The following is a 19,826-nucleotide window of genomic DNA, read 5'->3' as shown; positions in this document are numbered from 1 at the left end:
TGCAGAGACGGATCCTGGATGGCAGCCTGGGCTTTGCTGCAGGGGTAAGTATAGCACATCCTTGTTTCTGTTAATTTGCTCTGTGTGCTACCCTGATCTTGTCTCCTCAGCTACTGGTGGTGTTTCATCTGTTTGCCTGGTTGCATTAGCATTCCTTGCATAAGTGCCTGTGAGCTAATTATATCTGTCTGAGATATCAGAAGAACTTGGGCAACATTTGCCATGTTCTGTCTTGAGTTGGTACCTCCTAAGGGAGAGGTGAGATGAGTGTCAGTGTAATGTGGGCAAATCTAGTTGTCTCTGGGGCTAGGAAATGCATTACCTCTGTACTGGATTTGGTTCCCAAGATAAGTGATGTTGATTTACCTGCATTTTTGTTTTTTAATTAGGTCCCCCGGTGTTCCTTCTTAAAAAAAAAAAAAAATCAACAGGAGAATTTTATTTTTTATCTTCTAAAGAGTAATGTTTTATGTGTTGTCAAAGCCACCAATACTCTTTTCATGGCTAGAGATGTAATGCTTATGGAAATTTGTGGAAAACATGTATATTCGATCCTCCTCCCGCCCCCTCAATTTGGACATCTTGGAGGAAAAAAATGGAAATATAAGCAAAGCTTCATTATCAACTCTAAACTTACTCTATTAATTTAAGAACGTGAAATCTATATTTCTTAGTTGGAATATAAAATTGTACTTTTTTGGACTACATTTATGAAATGTAAGTATAAATGCCTTGTATTTTATTCAGATAATACTTGTCAGTATAGTCAGTGTGAGAAATGGAACTGCAAGTTGCTGTATTCTAAGATAGATTAGTTTTCTCAAGTGGAAAAATTGGGAATAAAATAATTGTTGAAAATTGAAACCATCAGAATTATAGTGAACAAAAATATGGCTTTATTATCTGGGCTTAGACACATGCAGAAGCAGAAGAAATATATTTATTTTAGAGTAAAGAGTGCAGAAATTACCCTATAATTAAGAGGTCGCTTTGTTATAAAATTTGACAGAATATCCAAAGCTGACGTCTTCAACAGCATATCATCATCATCTCCAGTAAGCATGCTGTGATGACCACCAACATGGATAGCTTTAAAAGGGGATTAGACAGATTTATGGAGGATAAGGGTACCAATGGCTGCCAGTCATGATGGATATATATTACCTCTAATAGGAACATAAGTGGGAGGATGCTGTTGTGCTTGTGTCCTGCTTGTGGGCTTCCCATCAGCATCTGACTGGTCACTGGGAATGGGATGCTAGTTAGAGAGGCCTTTGGTCAGATCCAGTGTGCCTGTTCTTGTGTTCTTACTTGTTGGGAGGACCCCATCTTGAGAGTAGGAGATGCAAGTGTTTTAGTAACTAGACAAAGCTAGCTATCATGAGCCCATATTTATTTATTTTAAAATGTATGTTTGCCTCCATTCTAGTAATAATATACCCTTGAAAATAATAACAATACTCAACTTAATTTCTCTAATCAGAATTGGTGTCTGAAAGGTCCATAGTTGCTTGTTCTGAATTTTCACATTTCATGGACTTCAGAAAATGGAATATATAGATGAAGTAAGGAAAGCTTTTTAACTCACTCACATGTTTGTCCCTTGATTGTGTGGATTCATTGTGGAATATTCAGGAGTTTATTTCACTTGAAGATGGGAGAATCTGAAGCAAGAAGAGACCAAGGCTGTATAGTAGAAAGGTCTCATCACCATGTTGTAGGGAGTAATATGCTTGGCAGATTCCTGGAGGGGATTTTAGCTGGGAAAATGTCATCTTTCCCATAGCAGGTTCCTAGGCCAGTGAAAGGTTCAGTCGTGGCATGTCAACACAAATTTTTCTGTCAGAATGCTTTGTTAGAATCAAACTGATTCAATTTCCATGTGATAATGCATACATCCGTGAAGATTATAGACTTACGAGAGAGGTATACTTATAAGAAAAAATGTGGAAGGCCAAATAACTCCATTTTGGATAAATATGTAAAAGGTAGCTCATTATGCAGGTTGGTGCCAGAATCTTGCAAGATGCAAAGGTTTCTGGGGCAAATATTTGTCACACATGGGTTCTTTTTCTAGGTTGTTTGTGGTTAACTTGCCATGGTTTGTTAACGCTGCTGGGTTTACACAACATGACAGCCCAGAATTCAACAACCCATATCATGGGTTAGCATTATGTGTGAATGCAGAGGTTGGCCATCCCTGTTCTGTTCTGTTCTGTGCAGTTTTATTAGTGTTGCTGGTGTTATTTTATCTCTTGCACATATTTGCCTTCCCTGAGCAGATTGCAGATGCTCTTCAGCCCCATTGTTCATCCACACTGAACCTAGGATAACAGCCCAGGATGCCTTCCAGAAAGAAGTAATGGCTCGAAATCTGTGTGGGAGGTCTCTGCTGAGCATGTTTCCTGGCAGAGTCACGGTGTGTTGTTAGATCGCATCTTGCCTCTTTATCTTTCTTGTTGTAACAGATGCTTCAGCGAGGCATCTTTTCAAGCTTTCGTTCAAGCCTTGGCAGGCTGCTAATGGAGAAGTAAGCCTTTGTCAGGTAGCAGAGAGCATGCATGAATATCAGCTATAGTGCAAGCGCCTGTTGCTATTTGGCCAGCAGTGTGTATACGTTGCCCAAGTTACACCGATTTGTTCTTGGGAGCCAATTTTTAAGTTGTTCTATGTCAGATTGTGAAAGTATCCAGGCTTGAATCTGTGAGATTGCAAGGAATGCAGTGCTTTTTACGGAACACTGTAGATTTGCTTTAAGGGAAGATGAACTAAAATGGTAGGAAGGTTTGCGGAGGGGGTATAAAACTATGTTTGACTGGGTGACTAAGAAATTGCTGCATTCTGTTCTCTTAAAATCTGGATAATGATTTGAGCAACCATTGCTGGATCAGTATGTGGTATTTAATGGAATCGGCTACTGTTCTTTTTCCACTGTGGAAACCACTTGGAACTGAGCGACCTAGGCCTGATTTGTGGGAGCTGCTGTGCTTGCCCATGCCTACCTCCACATCAGCGGTAGGCAGTGTAGTGCCTGTGGGCACCAGTGTGCTTCCCCGGACACTTTTCTTGGTGTCCACCAAGGTCCATCTATCCCTCCAACTTACAAACAAACAAACACACCACATCTTTTCTTTCTGGCAGCTGGGATTGTTTCAAAGCAAAGTGAGGGCCTCCAGCTGCTGCCATCATCATTTCCCAAGAATGCCTCTGAGCCACACAGTGGGGCTCAGAGACATTCTTCAGACATGGAGACAGTGGGTGACTACAGGCTGGTAAAGGGTTTGAGGGGATTTTGGAGGGATCCTGAAAAAGAGTGTGGCTTTTCATGTGCTTGCAGTGAGTGGGAGAAGGGAGGGGTATGTGTGTATGTGCATATGGATGCAGAGTTTGCCTTCTGTGAAATAAGTTTCCGTTGATCCTGAAAACTGTGGATTCAAAGTAGTTGTTTATTGTATCGGTACTCAGACACCCATCTCTTCCTTGGGCAGAGATCCTTGTCCTTTGTGATGAGCTTTTCTGGTGCCAGAAGCCACTAGGATTCTGGTGCCATTTGGGACAGGACAGTTGCCTTCACCCATACCTTGATGTGCAGTCCTCAGTCAGAGACCTGACTGAGGAGTTACTTGTCCTTTGTTACTAGCTTTTCTGGTGCCAGGAACCACTAGGATTCTGGTGCCATTTTGGGACAGGACACTCTCCTTCACCTATACCTTGATGGGCAGTCCTTAGTCAGAGAACTGACTGAGGAGGGTGAGTAGCACCTGGTCTCCTGTTAACCCACCCTTAGCTTTTCCTAACCTCAGGGCCAGACTAAACGTTCTCCTAATCACACATACTGTGATAGGGGAAGAAGAGGCTGGGTCCAGTGCTGGAGGCTGAACGTCCTCTGTTCTACCCAGAGTATCTTCCCTCACAGGCAAGCATAAGGCCAGCAATTCCTCCAAAGGAGACCCCCATCATTTCCTTCATCCCCCAGTGTACCAGTGGCTTCAGTGGCTTCATCTTCCCAAGAGGAGAGGAAGCTGTCTGGGAAAGATCTGGAGCAGCCTGCTTTGAACCCAGAGTGTTTGTTCCTGGCGGAGGTTTCTCCTGTTTTGTTGTCTAAAATTTGCCATATTCTTAAATTTCCTGGAAAAAAGTCAGAAGAGGCAGGCACTTCCAATCCCAAAGGGGCCAAACTGGTTTTTCCACAGGGGCCCTCAAAGCCTCAGATGATGCTGTTCTTTCACGGGATTGCAAACAGAGTGGAAAAATCCACTTGAGGGCCTTGGTGGTGAACCTCAGACAGCATGATAGTATGGAGGGTGTGTGGCAAGGCAAGGCAAGGCTGGCAGGAATGTATGTTGTACTATCTTAAATGAAAATCTGGTGGTGTGGCTCTTATATATTCATTGGCTGCACAAGTGAGTGTGGCATGTTACCCCTTCCTCCTCACCATAGGACTGTGATGTGATTGCAGCTAATGACAGGGCCAGCTCACAGGGGTGGAAGCAGACACGGACATGGATGGAATAGATCTGAAGGAAGGAGCAAGCGATTCACCTGTTCAGTCTCTCCTGGCCCTAGGCAGTTATGAGGGAGAGGGAGGCGCTTGACAAAGGAGAAACGTGGTTGTCCTCCAGCTTTCATGATGGACTGCTGTCCAGTTTAGCCCAGTGGGCAGAGGCAGCTGCACAGAACACCTGGAGCAAATCTTGCTTCCTTTAGTGGCAGCTCTGTGTTCCCCAGAGGCAGAGCCATTGCAATGAAAGAAAGAAGCAATTGCGGGTCTTGTGTTCTGCTGGAAAGACCAGCTTGATGGGCAACAGAGAAACCAGATTTAGCCTTGTCTACTGAGACAGAGCTACCACTTCCATTCAGGGATGGGGCGAGGCGATGAGTTATATGGGCTCAGCATGCTGCTTTGTCTTTCCGCAGTGGTGGTGGTGGTGATGCCTCTCTAAGGCAGAGCTGATGCCATGACAAAGGGAAAATAGTTATGGCATAAGTCTTCCTCTTTGTTAGTAAATGCTAGATTGTAGTGGGTTGTGCTCGGTGTTTGTCCTACTCAGAGTAGATCTTTTGAAATGAATGGGACTTTAGTCCCATTCATTTCAGTGGGTCTACTCTAAGCTATCCAGCATTTTTGGAGTGGTCAAATGGCCAGCCGTGGGTCTTGGAAGTCTCTCTAGGATGCTTTTGATAGTGCGTATCTTGCCATCGGGCAGTGGCCTGCTGGATCACCTCTTGGTTTGACTTTCTAACGGTGTGATCCTACATATGTCTACTCAGAAAAAGTCCCACTGAATTCAATGGGACTTCCAGGTAAGTGTGTACAGGATTGCAGGCTAAGAGTCCTAGCAGAACTCTTGGCCATGTTGGCTGGCTGTCCGAGGGGCAGGGAAAGCAGGCAAGAGCAAATCCAGTCCAGGGTCTCTGAGTGTAGTGGATCTCTTAGGGTGGGGGCATCTTTCCCTTGCTGTGATGCTTTTAAGCATTATCCCTTTGTCTTGCTGAAAAGGTGATTAAAATTGATGAGGGGTGAAGGAACCCCTGGCTCTGTATGTGGGAGGAACTTTAAAAGATTTAGGAATATAATAAAACTGTTAATTTTTTTTTACAGCCACTCATTCTTTCAGGAGAAATGCAGCACACTCCAGCAGTTAAGCAATCATGTGTGAAATGAATTTTTGTAGTCTGTTTTTCTGATTATTCCAATGCATTTTGACTTGGTTTAAGAGCTTAAGTACTTGATACATTTTTTTTATATAGACCAGAAGAACAAAAAACGCTTTTCACATTTTAAGAATTGGTAACAGTAATTTTACCTGTTTTGACAAACAGCCAGTGGCAGTCCTTTTAAGAATTTTGTTTTTATTTAATTTTTTTTGCAACTCCCATTACTGTTGAAGTGGGCAATGTTGATTTCATTTCAGAGGAATGCATGACAATTGACCAATCAAAACCATGTTTTTTTTATTGCTTTTCTCTCTGTTTTTGTACACTTTTGTATTTTTATATCGTATACTGCTTTCAGGGGGCTCTACCCCTAAAGGCAGCCCAAAAATCATTTTAAATAAAATAAATAATAATAAAATGCTCAAAAGTGAATTCTAAATTATGAATTCACAAACTAATATTTTTGTGAAGTTAAAATTTATTTATTTTATTAATTAAATTTATTAATTGCTCATCTGGCTGGTCACCCAGCCACTCTGGGCGATGTACAATAATAGAAACAGTTTAAAACAATAACATTCTACATTAAAAACATCATATTTCTAAAAATACCCTAACTCACCCCAAATGCCTGCCTGAACAACCACGTTTTTAATGTGTGGTGGAAGCTCATTAAAGGGGGGGCATGGTGGAGTTCCCTAGGGAGGAAGTTCCACAGAGTGGGGGCCACCACAGAGAAGGCCCTCTCCCTCGTCCTCACCAGCCTAGCTGTCCTGGCTGATGGGACAGAGAGAAGGCCATCCAAGGCTGATCTTGTTGAGTGGTCTGTCTGGTGTTGCTGGAGGTGCTCCTTAAGATAGGCTGGGCTGGAACCATATAGGGTTTTAAAGGTCAAAATCAACACCTTGAATTTGGCCCGGAAAACAATTGGTAACCAGTGCAACTCCTTCAGCACTGGAGTGATGTGATCTCGCTGGTGGCTGCCTTTAATCAGGTGAGCCGCTGCGTTCTGTACCAGCTGCAGCTTCCGAACCATCTTCAAGGGTAACCCCACGTAGAGCGCATTACAGTAGTCTAAACAAGAGGAGACCACATTCCATCAAAACGTGGATTTGATGTTCAGGCATGAGTGTCATTTCTTTTGTAGCCAAAATGGCACTGTTTGTGAACAAGAGGGAGATAATAGCAGGCTTAGAAAGATACCACTTCTTTAGGGGGAACCCCCCACGCCTGAAAAGTGGGGTGGGGGGGATGACTCAAAACAGTCTAATGAAGGCTGTGTGTGTGCAGTGGCCATGGAATGCTGATTGGCTGTTGGGCAGGGGGGAAATGGAAAACTGAGTGAGAGGGGCAATGGAATAGAGTATCTTGGAGGAGGCATGACTGTCTGTCTGGAACAGTTAAGAGGAGCATCCCAGATGACAACACTTGATTGCAGGTCCTGCTTGTGTTGGCTCTAATTCTGTAGTGGATTCAGCTCCTGTTTTAAAACTGCAGTGCAGCGTTCTGGATTCTTCCCTTGCCTTTTGTTTATCTCTCAGCTCCAAGACCATTGGTGGTATCTTCTGGAGGATGTGCAGAGAAATGTGAAAGTATTCTTTGATAGTTCAGTCGCCAGGCTGGGAACATTAATGTGTCTTTAGTTGCTGACCTATATGTTGCTATTCCACATTATGACCTCCTTATTCCTTTAAAAAGAAATGTGTTTCACTCATTACACAGGCATTTCTTTCAGAAAAACACACATAGCAAATAACCAAGGATGCTTCCAGTCAGGGGGCTCTTAACATTGTCAGTTATAAAGTCTTACGTAGCTGTTCCATTTTTTCTTCCTTAACAACTTTTCTACCTTAAGAAAAAAAGATGGAAGAAGTGTTGGGAAATCAAGGGAGGGTGTGAGTAGATGTTGTCTGGATCCCGCATAAACTTTCTTGAATGAGACAGAGCAATGGTGTGAGAAAAGCCTCATCTGGAAGCACCCTAAATCACCACTTCAGTAATGTGTATGCTGGTGTAATCCCTGCCATTTTTGTGCATGCCACCTTTCCTGTTACTTTGAAATTTAGAACATTTTCAAGTCTCTGAAATGTTCACAGTAATTATTATTTTTGCCAGTATCTTCAGATGAATGCAGAAGAACTCCTTTTGAAATGTCAACATCAAATCCTGAAGTAACATCACTGGAGGGGAGAGGAATGTTTGTGGAGAACGAGGCTTGGCGTGTAAAAAATGAAACCTGTTGAAAAGAGTCAGGCTGCAATGCTACACCTGCTTATCTGTGAATAAACCCCACTGAACTTAGCGGGGCTTACTGCTAAGTAGACATGTACTACAGCATTGCACTTTTAAAAGAATGCACATGTTTCCACATCTTCCAAGAATACTGTGTCATGCTTTGACATGCCCTAAAGGCTTCATTTTTTAAAATATTCAGGATCATGTCTCCTTAATAATATTTTTCGTAGCTATGCTTTGTGAGGTGACAATGAAACACAGATGGCACTATTGGGATGGATGGAGGAAGGGTTGTTCCACTGAAAATACTGACAACAGAAAGAGGCAAAGGGTGAGAACGTTATTGGAAGGTCTTATCCTTGCAAATTTGAATGGATACTGTCTGAGTGTGTGTGGTGGGCACTGGAGGCACAGTGCAGCGATAGATGGAGGTTCAGGGTATGTGGGACGCTAATGAATGAGGGAGGAAGAACGGGACAATTTGGGTTGTGAGGGATCAGAGTTATGAATTAGGTGGAAGCAATTTGGCAGATATATTGGGCCGGGGACAGCAAGTTTTACTGATGTATTGATTCCACAAATTTATATACTGCTTCCCAACAAAATGGTTGAAGGGGCGAGCATAATAACATCAACACTAAAATATAAAAATAAAATGCAATGATAAAATAACCACTAATCAGCAATAAATAAAACTATTAACTGGCTGGGTCACATCTCAGGGAAAGTCTGCATATAGAGATGGTCTTAAGGAGGGGTCTAAAAGTCAAAACTCTAGATGCCTGTCTGATGTCAGTGGGGAGCAGGCCCCAGAGAGTGGGGGCGTCAACACTAAGTGCTCTATTATTAGTGCTTCTGAGGTGGATCTCGGGTCCAGGAAGCACCATCAGAGGTGTTCCTTCTGAGGATCACAGTGGTCAGGGAGGGACATAAGGGATAAGGTAATTCCTTAGGTAACCTGGTGTCATGTTGTTTATATGTTAACAGCAAAACTTTAAACATGGCCCAGTAGTTTATTGGCAGCCAGTGCAGTACTTTTAACAGAGGTGTAACATGCTGTTGAGAGGAGGTCCTTGTTCTCAGCCTTACAGCTTCATTCTGCATCAGCAGCAGTTTCTGGATCGAGCTGAAGAATAGCCCCACATAGAGCGCATTACAATAATCCAGTCTTGAAGTTACCAGTGCCTGAACCACTGTGGCCAAGCTAGCATAGTCCAGGAATGGCAGGCCCAGCTGAAGCTAGTCAGAGGCACTTCTAGCCATCAAGGTCACTTAAGCTTCCAGGGACAAAGTTAGATCTAGGAGCCCCTCCAGACTACACACCTGTTCCTTCAGAGGGAGCGCAACCCCATCCAAAACAGGCATCTGACCTATGTCCTGGATCCCTGACCCAACTATACAGTGCTTCCATTTTGCCAGGATTCAAACTCAGTTTATTGGCCCTCATCCAGCCTACCACTGCATCCAAGCACTGGTCCAGAGTCTGCACAGCCACATCTGCTTCAGATGTTATAGAGAAATCAAACTGGGTGTTATCCGCATGCTGATGACACCTTGTTCTAAATTCCTAAATGACTGCTCTCAATGGTTTCCTATAGAATTGGAAGTGGTACTACTGGTCCACATGGCTGACTCAGCCAGGAGGGGGCTGTACACTATCCATAGATGGTACCTGCTGTGAGCTCCTTGGGAGGAGAATAGATGCTTTCCCCTGGGTCGCTGCATATACTACTGTGTGCAACTGTGATCACAAACTACTCTGTTGATGTGCCCCAGGCCATTCACTGTCTGACATGCATTTGCTGGCCATTTTTACCAATATCCAATGGCCTTTGTAGGGAATTGGCATGACAATATGCTCCCCTAAGAAAGCTATGCTATAATGCTCTCTAAAGACCATCTTAGAAAGATATGTATATCATCACCTTGCCCTTTTGCTTACCTAGCCCTGCTCCTGAGCAAAAATGGAACTATGCACAGCACAGAGGCTTCCTCCCTATACAAAGAAGCCCTATTTATTTAAAACATTTCCTCCACACTCTTCAGCCAAAAAGAGTGGCTTATATAAGATCAATAATGGTTCCTTGCTGTGGGCTTACAAGCTAAAGGATACAACACAAAAGGAAAAAAGGGATGAAGGGTGAAAGGGAAATCAAACAAACCCAGGTTCCAAATCTTGAAATTACAAAGTCCTTATAATTATTAGTTGGAATGGAAATAGTTCAGGAAGAGTATGTTCCCCAAGGAGAGTTCAGGGAGAGTGTATTTGTCAAGATGACGAGTGGCTAACAAAGCAGGTGCACAACTTGGCCGGCCTTTGGAGGAGCAGCTCCTCCAAGCACCAGCTGAGTCCCTTTGCATGCCTCCCATTGTCCCAGTTCAGGTGGTGAGTGGTGCACAAAGAAGGCATGCAACTCTGAAGGAACTGCTCCTTCAAGCACTGGCGGAGTCCCTTTCTCCATGCAACAAGAAGCATGGTGAAATCTAAATGGATGCTGGGGTGGGCTGATGATGTTGCAGGTGGCGTCCTGCCTGTCAGGGTGGACACTGAGCCCATAGAATCCCAGAGTAGTTCTGATTCTGAGGAAGAGTAGTCGCTCCTCTTTCCCAGGGCCCACAGCTGACGGAGATTCCTCCCACCAGCATTCCTAGATTAGATAGCAGTCCAGGGAGTGACCGAGCGCGGGAAGTAGACTTGGTGGACGCGCGACGCCGACGCAGAGAGCGGCGCCAAATGGAGGGGGCAGAAAGGAGGCGTAGTGCCCGGTTGGCACGCAAACAATGGCTGCGCCCAGAGGATCCAAGGGAAAAGGGGAGGGACTCTCCCTAGTCCTTAAGTTCAGGGGCCTGCCAGTAATTCCCTTTCAAACGGGGACCAACTGTTCCAACTTAGGGCATAGGTACTGTGCTGCTCAGATCTAGTTGCAAACGGTAGAGTTGTTAAGTTGTAAAAGAAGAATAAAACTTTGAAAGGAATCCTGTTGTCTGTGTCTGGACTTAGCTACTGGATTAGACTGAGAGAGGCCTCCAAGGAGCCCTTGACACTGCCCCTGTTGTTATCCAGCTTGCCAGCTTGGTCTTAGGTTGGGGAGGCAATCTGCCCCCGGGACTAAATATGTTCCCCACCCATGTTGTAGGGTTAATGTAAGGAAAGAGTTTTGCCAAAATGGGCACCCAATTCAGATTAAGCTTTCGTATGGTATCAAAACAATCTCTGAAGTCATGCCATTCCCATATGATTTTACAAGACCCTTAATTTCATGTGGAGTAACAAGGGGCCACTTGGGGGCATCTGTTAAAAACATTACGAGTACTGCACCATTTCTAACGGAGGGATCACTGTACAGGGCAAAGGAACCATTGCTTCCAAATTCCTTTAGCACACACACAAAATCTAAATTAAAGTTCAATTCCCAGAAGCAAAGCAGCACCAGAACTAAACAGAGCCAATACTTCTTGCAGCTAAATCAAGATCTAGCCACATTGTCTTCTGATAGGCTTTTTGTTTACTTTCGGATTTCTTTGGTTACTCAACAAGAGATTTCACCTCTGCTGGTGAGCTTAGCTTCCATATTCTTCTATCTTGCTTAAGCAGTCTTGTCTTGGCATAAAAACACTCTCCATCAAAACAGTCTTTTTTCACCTTAGGTATCATGTTCCTTCATACAGTCTCTTGATAGGGATGTCAGCATCACTATTATTTTTCATAAATTCCTCATTGTTTTCAACTCCAAAGTTGAACAAAAACTGAGACCTTGATGGTATAGTCAAATCACCAAAATGATCAATCACTATGTATTGATTAATGTGGATTATCTGCAATTTTTGTGGAACAACGTAGCTACATGTCTGCTAAATCATAGTTTAAAAACTGAATCTGATGGTATAGCAGCAATTTCTGCCTCTAAATTATCCCCTTTATTTTTGAGGAAGAAAGAATACTGTATCAAAGTTTTTTTAGAGCTTTTACCTGCTAAGTTGAAAAAAGCGTTTATGGTGGTTAGGCTCCATATAATGCCCATGAGCATTATTGGACAGGAGATGTAGGCAGCTGTCATCCAATGCAACTCTCTGATGCCAACCCTGCAGGTGGGAGTGGAACCACTGCAAGATAGTGCCTCCCACCCCAACCTGCGGAGCCGGTCCAGGAAGATACCACTGAGAGATCAAGGAGAATCAGTAGGGTTTCACTCCCCCTGACTCTCTCTTGGTAAATGTCATCCATAGGGCTGATTCTGTCCCCTGACTAGACCTGAAACCAGATTGGAATGGGTTTAGATAAACGTTCCTACAAGAATGCCTGAGGCTGAGCCACCCCCCCCCCCCAAGCACCCTGCCCAGAAAGGGGGTGTATGCTACCATCCATTAGTTATATACCTCTGGGTCCAGTGTGGGATTTTTCAAGAGCAGGTGCACTACCTCCTCTTTCAGGGTGGTATGCACCACTTCCTCATGCAAGGAAGTATATACTACATTGCAGATCCACTCAGTCACCTCCTCCCCCACCTCAGCTTGCTTGAACCAGCCAAGATGGGCATGGGTCAAGAAGCACATGGTCAGCCAAGTCACTACAAGCATCTTGTCCACATCCTTGGGCCTGAGAAGCTGAAACTGATTCCACAGATATAAACCAGACGGCACATTGGACATCTTAATTGGATCTGCAACAACAGTGACATCAAAGCCAGTGTGATATTGAAATCCTGTCTAGATTGGAATCTGTCAATCAAAGTTGTACTAGCCCAGAAAATAAGAGATTCCCCTGACACATGGAAGGGAGATGGCATTTGTTGTAATTATACAGCATACAAATTTCTTCGTAATTCTCCTTTATTCTCGCAAGAGTCTTTTGGAGTAGGTTAGAATGGCAAAGAATGGCTTGTCCAAGGGCGTCTAACAGACATCATGACTGGGAGCCCAGTTAGATGATGCAAGAGGCATGGAGTAACCGGTCTCTTTCTGTCTTCTCCCAGTAACATTTAGTTCAACGCAACACCATGTTATGATGTCATTATGTAGCATGTTTCCATGTCCCCACCTGTTGGGTTGAGGAGATGTCAAAGAGCCTGACGATGTCACATCAGCTACATGGAGAATTCATGAAGTTCACTGAAGAATGCTGCAATGAAAAGCACACAGCCTAATTTTTCCAGTTTGACTGTCACTTGGTTTGCTACCTTCCTGCCAAAGCAGAGGTGTGTGCAAATAAGAGAAGAAATGAGCTCTTAGGTTTTGAATATTCTCTCTCAATACTGCTTTTGATGTCGTAGAGCTGATAACCTTTCTTGAGAGCAAACCAATTCTTTGAGATGATGGGGGCCTTAATGAGCTGTACTGCCTTTGGAAAATGAATCTTTCCCTTGCTTTTTTTTTTTTTTTGGCTTTTCTTTGGAAAGCGTGTGCTTTTAATTTGATGCATTTGACACCTAATGTTCTCTCCCCACATTCCACAGTGCTGTAGGAAACTGACTATTGCATGTATTGGAATAAAATACTTTTATACTGATTTCATTTTAATTGATGGAAGAAATAACAGAGGTGATACTGGTAGAAAGTGGCCAAGGCCTGGGGAGGATAGGCCTGCCACTGATGGGGTCTGTGTGAACTTACTGGACCTGGTAAAGAGCCTGGGGGCTCTTGGACCTGATGTTGTTTCTGGAGAAGCTGGTTGGGAGTGTTGCAAGGAGTGCTCCATCTTCCAGGTTTCGCTGATGGTATGTCTCTGAGGTTACTGGGGAGCAACAATGGGAGAGCGCTGTTGCTTTCATGTCCTTTGTGGTAGCATCTGATTGGTCACTGTCGGAAGCAGGATTCTGGACATCAGACAGCCCTATTCTCCGCTCATTCCATACAAATTGGGATGGTGGTGGGAGGGTTCAGGGGTTTCAGTTGGGGTTCCAAAGTTTTGGAACCTCCTCTCAGAAGAGGATGGGAAGGCATTCGTGTGGCTGTCTTTTTGAAAAAGTTATAAAACCTACATGCTTAGCCCAAACGCTGTGGATTTAAACCTTCTATGTCTTATTTGTTGTTGTTTATTCGTTCAGTCGCTTCCGACTCTTCATGACTTCATGGACCAGCCCATGCCAGAGCTTCCTGTCGGCTGTCGCCACCCCCAGCTCCCCCAAGGTCGAGTCCGTCACCTCCAGAATATCATCCGTCCACCTTGCCCTTGGTCGGCCCCTCTTCCTTTTGCCTTCCACTTTCCCTAGCATCAGCATCTTCTCCAGGGTATCCTGTCTTCTCAGTATGTGGCCAAAGTACTTCAGTTTTGCCTTTAATATCCTTCCCTCAAGTGAGCAGTCTGGCTTTATTTCCTGGAGTATGGACTGGTTTGATCTTCTTGCAGTCCAAGGCACTCTCAGAATTTTCCTCCAGCACCACAGTTCAAAATCATCTATCTTCCTTCGCTTTGCCTTCCTTATGGTCCAGCTCTTGCAGCCATAGGTTACTATGGGGAATACCATTGCTTTAACTATGTGGACCTTTGTTGTCAGTGTGATGTCTCTGCTCTTAAGTATTTTATCAAGATTTGTCATTGCTGTCCTCCCAAGAAGTAAACGTCTTCTGATTTCCTGGCTGCAGTCAGCATCTGCAGTAATCTTTGCGCCTAGAAAGACAAAGTCTGTCACTGCCTCCACGTTTTCTCCCTCTATTTGCCAGTTATCAATCAAGCTGGTTGTCATAATCTTGGTTTTTTTGAGGTTTAACTGCAACCCAGCTTTTGCACTTTCTTCTTTCACCTTCGTTATGAGGTTCCTCAGCTCCTCCTCGCTTTCAGCCATCAAAGTGGTATCATCTGCATATCGGAGATTATTAATGTTTCTTCCAGCGATTTTAACTCCAGCCTTGGCTTCATCAAGCCCAGCACGTTGCATGATGTGTTCTGTGTACAGGTTGAATAGGTAGGGTGAGAGTATACAACCCTGCCGTACTCCTTTCCCAATCTTAAACCAGTCCGTTGTTCCGTGGTCTGTTCTTACCGTTGCTACTTGGTCGTTATACAGATTCCTCAGGAGGCAGACAAGATGACTTGGTATCCCCATACCACCAAGAACTTGCCACAATTTGTTATGATCCACACAGTCAAAGGCTTTAGAATAGTCAATAAAACAGAAATACATGTTTTTCTGAAACTCCTTGGCTTTCTCCATTATCCAGCGGATATTGGCAATTTGGTCTCCAGTTCCTCTGTCTTTTCTAAACCCAGCTTGTACATCTGGCAATTCTCGTTCCATGAATTGCTGGAGTCTGCCTTGCAAGATCTTGAGCATTACCTTACTGGCATGTGAAATAAGTGCCACTGTTGGATAGTTTGAACATTCTTTGGTGCTTCCCTTTTTTGGTATGGGGATATAAGTTGATTTTTTCCAATCTGGTGGCCATTCTTGTGTTTTCCAAATTTGCTGGCATATGGCATGCATCACCTTGACAGCATTGTCTTGCAAGATTTTAAACAGTTCAGCTGGGATACCGTCATCTCCTGCTGCCTTGTTCTTAGCAATGCAACTTAAGGCCCATTCAACCTCACTCTTCAGGATGTCTGGCTCTAGCTCACTGACCACACCGTCAAATCTATCCCCGATATTATTATCCTTCCTATACAGATCTTCCGTATATTCTTGCCACCTTTTCTTGATCTCTTCTGCTTCTGTTAGGTCCTTGCCATCTTTGTTTTTGATCATACCCATTTGTGCCTGGAATTTACCTCCGATGTTTCCAATTTTCTGGAAGAGGTCTCTTGTCCTTCCTATTCTATTATCTCCTTCCGCTTCTGCACATTGCTTGTTTAAAAAGTAATTCCTTATCTCTTCTGGCTAACCTCTGGAATTTTGCATTTAATTGGGCATATCTCCCCCTATCACTGTTGCCTTTTGCTTTCCTTCTTTCTTGGGCTGCTTCCAGTGTCTCAGCAGACAGCCATCTTGCCTTCTTGGTTTTCTTTTTCTTTGGGACGTTTTTTGTTGCCATCTCCTGAACAATGTTGCGAAGTTCTGTCCATAGTTCTTCCGGGACCCTCTCTACTAAATCTAGTCCCTTAAATCTATTCTTCACCTCCACTGCATATTCATTAGGAATATTAGTGAGCTCATATCTCACTGATCTGTAGGTCTTCCCTATTCTCTTTAGTCTGATTCTAAATTGTGCAATAAGGAGTTCATGATCTGAACTACAATCAGCTCCAGGTCTTGTTTTTACCAACTGAATAGATGTCCGCCACCTTTGGCTACAAAGGATGTAGTCAATCTGATTTCGGTGTCGACCGTCTGGTGAAGTCCATGTATAAAGACGTCTCTTAGGTTGTTGGAAGAGAGTGTTTGTTATGCACAGTGAATTGTCTTGGCAGAATTCTATCCACCTATGTCTCGCTTCATTTTGTTCTCCCAGACCATGCTTGCCTGTAATTCCAGGTGTTGTTTGACTACCCACCTTAGCATTTCAGTCTCCTGTAATGAAAATAACATCTCTTTTTGGAGAATTATCCAGTAGGTGCTGCAGATCCATATAGAACTGATCTACTTCTGCTTCTTCAGCATCTGTGGTTGGGGCGTATATTTGGATCACTGTGATGTTAAATGGCTTACCCTGAATTCAAATTGAGATCATTCTGTCATTTTTTGGATTGTATCCAAGCACTGCTTTAGCCACTTTATTATTAATTATGAAGGCTACTCCATTTCTTCTGTGGTCCTCTTGTCCACAGTAGTAGATCTGGTGGTCATCTGTTGTGAAGTGGCCCATTCCAGTCCATTTCAGTTCACTGACACCCAAAATATCTATATTTAATCTTGACATCTCCCCAATAACCACATCCAATTTGCCCTGGCTCATAGATCTTACATTCCAGGTTCCTATGGTGTGTTGATCTTTAGAACATCGGATTCGTCGTTCACCTCCAGCACCATCGGCCGCTAGCCATCCTTTTGGCTTTGAGCAAGCTGCGTCATCACATCTGGGGCTAGTTGAACTTATCCTCTGTTCCTCCCCGGTGGCATTTTGACCATCTTCCGACCTGGGAGTCCCGTCTTCCGATGGTATACCGACATATCTCTGATCCATTTAGTTTTCATGGCAAGAATACTGGGGTGGGTTGCCGTTTCCTTCCCCAGGGATCGTATTTAGTCTGACCTCTCTGCCATGACCTTCCCGTCTTGGGTGTCCCTTCATGGTTTAGCTCATGATGTCATTGAGGTGCTCAAGCTCCAGCACCACGACAAGGTAACGATCTCCTTTGCTGTGTCTTATATGTGATTTAATTCTGGTTTTATACTTTGTTGTTTTGTGTTTGTGTGGGGGGTGCTTTTCTGATTTGTGGAAAAGCAGTATAAAAATGTTTTAATAAATAAGCCAGTAGGGAGAAGAGTGGAGGAAGTAGCAAGAGATCTGAGAAAATTGCAGGAGCCAAGTTTTATTTCAGCCACCACATCTGTCTGAAAGCATGAGGCTGGGACAGGAGCTGACAACATGGAGGTGAAGGTGGGAGACTATGGTTTGGGTCTGGAAAAGCCAGAGTCACTTCTGTTCAGACAAGGTCTCACTGCCCCAAGCATCTCTTCTTCCAGGAGCTGCCTCCAGCAAAGCACCCCAAAAAGTCAGGGAGCTGTCCAGAGCAGCACCCTATATGGTACAAAGGACTGCCCCTCCCCCTTATACAGAAACAATTTGTGTGTGCACAAGGGCTTCCCTGGATCCAAGTCATTGGGTGCAATTTGAAGACAAAATCAGGCACACCTACTTTCTACTGAAATACATGGGACATAGATGCTTCTTCCTCATAATGATGATGATGGAGATTAGATACCCTTGACTTGCACATCATAGGTAGCTTGGATTAGGTTTCCTTGGTAAAATAGAATGGAAGCTTTTCAGCATCTTAGACTCCCTTTTCATGCAGAAATGAAATACAGTATGAGAAAATTCAGTGACCTGAAGTACCTTCGATCTAAAACTAATTAAATTCACCCCACCTTCTTATTCTGTCTGACGATTAGATTTCTCGGGCTTGAAAAGTTTTATTCCAGTTCACTAACAAAGACTGCTCCTGTGAAAAGTGATTGCTCCTGCCTATTCTGACTCCCAAGGGCAGCACAGCAGTTTTGATCTGGATGCAAAGAACCTGTTTGGCTACTGACTAGCTATAATTTTAAGGCTCTGACGGAAGATGGTGTTATGGGATATATGGAATTGAAAGAACAGTGCCCAGTGGCTAACTCCTAAACCAGAAAAAATGCACTCCTACGAATCACTTGAATAAAGTATGAGTTTGATAAATATATCTGAGTCAGTTACAACACACAGGTGACAAGTTTATTGCCCTCCCTTTTAACTATGATGCTAATCCACTTACGATGGCTGTTCTGAACTTGCCAGTTTTTCTCCCTCCTGCGGCAAAAACAAACGTAATTAAACTTCTTTCCAGCAGGCTTGACTGGCTCAGATGCAAGGAGTTTGAGGAATATTCTGGCATCATTGCTTTTGAAGAACAGTTTGGATGATAGTACTGCTAAATGTCACAATTTCTAGCACTAGTCTGAGAACTCTGTGTCCTATCCAGGAAAAAATGGAACACTCCTTGTGTATCAATATGCTGTTCAAATGTTCCTTGTCTTTGTCATGAGAAATAATCTGGCAAGAAAGATATGTTGCCACACCTCCAACAAAAGTAAATTAAAAGCCCCTGGACAAACAGCAGCAGTCCCATGCGTACAAAGCAAAGGATTGTATCTTTGGCTGATCAGCTCTGTTACTAAACAGTAGCAAAGCACAACAAAATGAAGGCCATGTGCTATGCAGTTGGGGAGCTGGTAGTCAGACTCCAGTGTCAAAGGAGAGAGAGACTCTCCATTTAGATATGGAAGATTTCCTGCTAAGATCAAGAACACTTTCTGATGATTAATGCATACCACTAACAATAGAGCTTAGTCTTTAACTCCTGCCAGATTGTAGATCGCACAGGTGAGGACGTGGGAGATAAGGGCTTTCCATTTTAATTATTTAGCATTTAGAAGTGATGTAATTTCTGCCATCCTATAGTTTCCTCTCTCAAATAAGTGCAAATAGAGGTGAAGTTTCCAGAGTTGAGGGAAGACCAGAAGATTATCTGACCTGGAAATAGCAGGCTTAAGGGCAGGAGAAGCCTCTGTTGTGGCAACCTTGGATCCTTTTCTGTTTGGAGGAGCTGTTTTTGTTACAGCAGCCTTGATGGTATGTGGGAGCAGAAGCTTCTTAATAGACATTGCAATTTTTTTCAGAGAAATGTGGCAGTTTTTAAAGTATTTACATGCACTGGAAGAAGCTTGCTAAACTTAATTACTGTGTATTGAAGACAAAAGGAAGATTCACCTGCTATTAATTACCATTATACAATCTTCCTTGAAGGGAAAGAAAGTGGAGGAATATACTTCTGTACTGAAAGTGAGTAAACAGTAAAACACAAAAGGTTGTTCTGATTTTTGGAACACAATCTGTGACAGTCTAGCTGTTGATTTCTCTCCTGTAGCTGTGTTGCTCCCTGACAGCTGTGTAATTACTGTTGCTGATAAGCAAGGATTTGTAGGCTTCAGAATTCTGGAATCTGACAGGGTGCTTAGGAAGATTCAGCCATTATTATTGGGTTGTCACTTAAGACCTTTATAGATTAGGGTTTCCCCTCCCCTCAAATTTGGTAATGCATTGATTTTTACTGGGTGAAGACAATAATCCTTTGAATGAATTAGTTTGGTGTGTGTGTGTGTGTGTGTGTGTGTGTGTGTAATCCAGAGTCTTTCCCTCAGTTGTGGGAAAACTGTTTCCAGGCATTCAAACTGTTGCTGGCAGAAAGTATGTGGCAGAAAGTGGCTGGCATAATGTTTGGCCAAGTAATCAGTCCAAATGAGATTTGTATTCTAGGCAATGTAGACCAGATTAGTCATATCTCCATGTCTTTGGGGTTTTAA

The 19,826-nt window shown here is 43.5% G+C and overlaps 1 protein-coding gene across 3 annotated transcripts in view; it reads left to right on the top strand.

The window, feature by feature from the left end:
• The window catches only part of SLC39A11 (solute carrier family 39 member 11), a 598,886-nt gene that overhangs the window by 7,855 nt on the left and 571,205 nt on the right, over positions 1-19,826 (top strand). For all 3 annotated transcript variants that reach the window (XM_084837550.1, XM_084837552.1, XM_084837553.1), the window contains exon 3: positions 6-44. In XM_084837550.1, coding sequence (XP_084693676.1) covers positions 6-44 — 39 coding nt within the window. The remainder of the gene's footprint in view (positions 1-5; positions 45-19,826) is intronic.

This window comes from Heloderma suspectum, chromosome 2, assembly GCF_057233095.1.
Source record: "Heloderma suspectum isolate Gila_16-S chromosome 2, 16-S_ref, whole genome shotgun sequence".
In the NCBI taxonomy this organism is placed as follows: Eukaryota; Metazoa; Chordata; class Lepidosauria; order Squamata; family Helodermatidae; genus Heloderma; species Heloderma suspectum.
This window is presented reverse-complemented; position numbering and strand designations above follow the sequence as displayed.